The sequence below is a fragment of the Aplysia californica genome, unplaced genomic scaffold (assembly GCF_000002075.1).
Source record: "Aplysia californica isolate F4 #8 unplaced genomic scaffold, AplCal3.0 scaffold00282, whole genome shotgun sequence".
In the NCBI taxonomy this organism is placed as follows: domain Eukaryota; kingdom Metazoa; phylum Mollusca; class Gastropoda; order Aplysiida; family Aplysiidae; genus Aplysia; species Aplysia californica.
This window is the reverse complement of record NW_004797552.1, coordinates 8319-11549: the sequence shown is the minus strand read 5'-3', so window position 1 is coordinate 11549 and position 3231 is coordinate 8319. Positions and strand designations below refer to the sequence as shown.

Sequence of the window (3231 nt, the reverse complement as noted above, 5' to 3'; positions counted from 1 at the left end):
ACATTTATCACACAGAACCAACAGTCACATTTATCACAAAGAACCAACAGTCACATTTATCACACAGAACCAACAGTCGCATTTATCACAAAGAACCAAGTCACATTTATCACACAGAACCAACAGTCACATTTATCACAAAGAACCAAGTCACATTTATCACACAGAACCAACAGTCACATTTATCACAAAGAACCAACATTCACATTTATCACACAGAGCCAACAAAGTTTTTAGGTTTAGTAAAAGTTTTACAGCACTTGCAACACAATTAAGTCATATACATATTGAAGATCAAGGTGTTACTGGAGCGTAACATACAAAGAAAAGGAGGAGAGCTAAGGATGACAGACGTCTGGAAAGAAAGAAGGAGCACGCCACACAGGAGCACTCGCCAACCACCCACAAAAGCAAGAGAGGCAAACAAAAACAATAGGGTTTTTTTGAGCTGTGACCCACGGGGAAAACAGACACGTTCAAGACCGCTGCAGGGCAGTACAGCATCAGTGCCAGACCATGCAGCCAAGTGGGGGGACGGAGACACAGCACCACGCTCACATCTCTCTCTCTCTCTCTCACACATACGCACACTCACAAGCACACACACACCCACACAGCTGCCAACTTTTCAGAACCAAAATTCAATCTCTCCCCACACAGGCAGTCAAGATGATGGGCACTGGTCAAGTGACCCCTCCCCCCCCCCCCCCACCCACCCACATTTTTCTGCACTCAATAAATTTATGCTCAACAGCCACCAATAATGAGGGATACAACTTCGACTTCCATAAACCTGTGTGCTTCGTTTTCATTATTATAGGCAAATCTGGTCTGGAAAGTTCTTTAGCATTGACAAGTCTGTGAGAATCATTACAAGAAAACAGAAAACACATTTTTTCTCATACGAAAACTTTCAAACTTAGACCCTCGAAAACGAATTAAATACCGACTTATTCAAGTACTGGTTGGCAGCTATGCACACAGCACCATGTTCACATCTTAAATTTCCACTCTCAGGATCAACCCCGCCTGATCTTCAGCTCCCTCCCTTCTCAGAGTCCCAATGAACCATTCACTCATTCAAGGACAGAATCACCAGCAAAATCAATGAAGTAACTAACAAATTTTTTTTTTTTTTTAAAGAAAAGACCAAGAAAAAATAGCATGCTGTTATAAAATCAAAAGCATTTCAACATGTATTTCATATCCAAACTTGTTTCCCTCAGTCAAGCTATTACACTGCACCTTAATTTCCTAGAACACGAACATTTCACCACCATTTACAATAAGTTCTTTATAACCTATAGTAAAATTGAAGAAAAAAATATAGGATTTTATGCAAATCCCATCACGGCTCTTTGAAGGGCAAAAAAAAGTTGAGCACTGGGAAAGTCTGTTAAATAATCTACTCGTCCCATGGAGAATGCGTCAATTATAAGTCAAGTCACCTGATGTCCATCCTGTGCGTGCTGCGGTGCTCCTCCTCAGCCTCCGTCTGCTCGCCCACCATGCGATTCACCGCGCTCTCAGCCTGCTCCGTCAGGTCCTCGGGCACCCGCGCAGCGATGTTGAGGGGCATGCCGGGCCGCAGCAGACACTCGGGGCTTGTGTCGCCGATGTACGCCAGCATCTGTGTCGCAGACAATGTGTGGGGAGAAAAACAAAATCATTTCAGGTTTTGTTTGTTTTTGTAAAGTATTTTACGGCGCTCGCAACTGCATAAGGTCATATGAGCGCCAAGAGGTGGATGTCAACAGAGAAGTCCAAATGGGGAATCAGGCTTACTCTGCTCCCCTCTCTTGCCTCAACAGCACAAAGTCTGCTTCGACTATAAAGGCATCTCGGAAATAGCAGTTCACAAGAGACTGACAAACATACAAAAGAAGTAGAGGAAAAATGACGACAGTAAGGAAGAGGAAAGAAAAAGCAATCACTTCAGATCAATTTTCATCATGTAAATACGAGAAAGAGTGAAAGAGTGAAAGAGTGGGGTGCCACAGACACAGACTTGTGGTTAACTGGAGATTAACAAATGGGTTCACAGTTAGAAGCTTGGGGAAGGGGGGGAGGGGGGGGTGTTCCATTTCTAAGCAAAGTCAAACTCCTGATTTCCAATCACACACTGCTCATAATGAGACTGAAGTTCAGGAAATTGAAGGCAGGGTTTAAAAGGTACTGGAGTAAAGGGATTAATCAAGGAAGACACAAAAGTTGAAAACTTTGGGAAATATCCCTGGTCAAAGAACATGAACGATCCAGAGGTTCCAACTGGCTACGATAAAAAATACCCTGAACTTTTCGGACGATGCCGAAACACACGATCAGGGGGAAAAAATGTTTACAGATCATATAGTCCAATACATCTTGTATCAAAACTATCTTTGTTGACAATATAGGGCAATATTTGGATAATTCCGGAAATACGGATTTCCTGATTTTTCTGGAAAATTGGCACCTTTAAAAATCCACACTCACTATGAACAAAATGAAAATACTAAGTCTTTTAAAGTTTGGAGACAATCACTTAGAACACAATCTATGAGCAGATTTTTCACACCAAATTTGACCACATGTGGTGAGAGTAGTAGACCTGAACCAGACCCTATCAGAGTAACAGCCAGTTTTTTTCAATAAGTGCAAAAGAAAGAAAAAAAATGACAATTTTCCCAAAGTACAATTTTTTTTTCTTCTAAATTTAGGTTGCGTAATCGCTTGCCAATGGATAAGTATTATTTTTTTCCCAAATATCTCTCTGTTACATTGATGGCAGTCTTGCACTCTATGTTTTCTGAAAGTATCACATCAAAAGGATGAAAACTAAGGAAGGAGTAGGGAAAAAACGGCACAAAGCTTACATTTTGCGAAAACCGACAATAATTGCGAAAATGCACTATATTAATCCAATCTCATGTTTTCAAAGGCAATTTACCAGGAGAATAAAGACTTTCTCAATTGTAACCATGCTATTTTTAGACAAAAAAATTGGTTGATCTTAAAAAATTTAGCCTACATAAAATTTGCATAGCCTGACCCAAAATCTGCAAAATCAAGGGTCGCTCTCCCCTTAACTGACTCACCACAAAATAATGGCATTACTACTAATTAGATTTAAAACTTGCAAAAGAAAACAAAGTTCGTTAGAATCTATAGGTCATAATATTTACTTTACATTGCAGAAATCTAGTTTTTGCATCAGAACATGTTCCAATAGTGAAAAGCAAGAAGGGGGGG

General features: G+C 40.5%; 1 protein-coding gene across 1 annotated transcript in view; it reads right to left on the bottom strand.

Annotated features, from left to right (window-relative positions):
• Window positions 1–3231, bottom strand: part of LOC101861291 (ral GTPase-activating protein subunit alpha-1) — a gene marked incomplete at its 5' end in the record, with an annotated part of 42824 nt that overhangs the window by 31294 nt on the left and 8299 nt on the right. Inside the window, 1 exon segment of the mRNA XM_035970533.1 lies at window positions 1449–1630. Within this exon segment, the coding sequence (XP_035826426.1) occupies window positions 1449–1630 (182 nt within the window).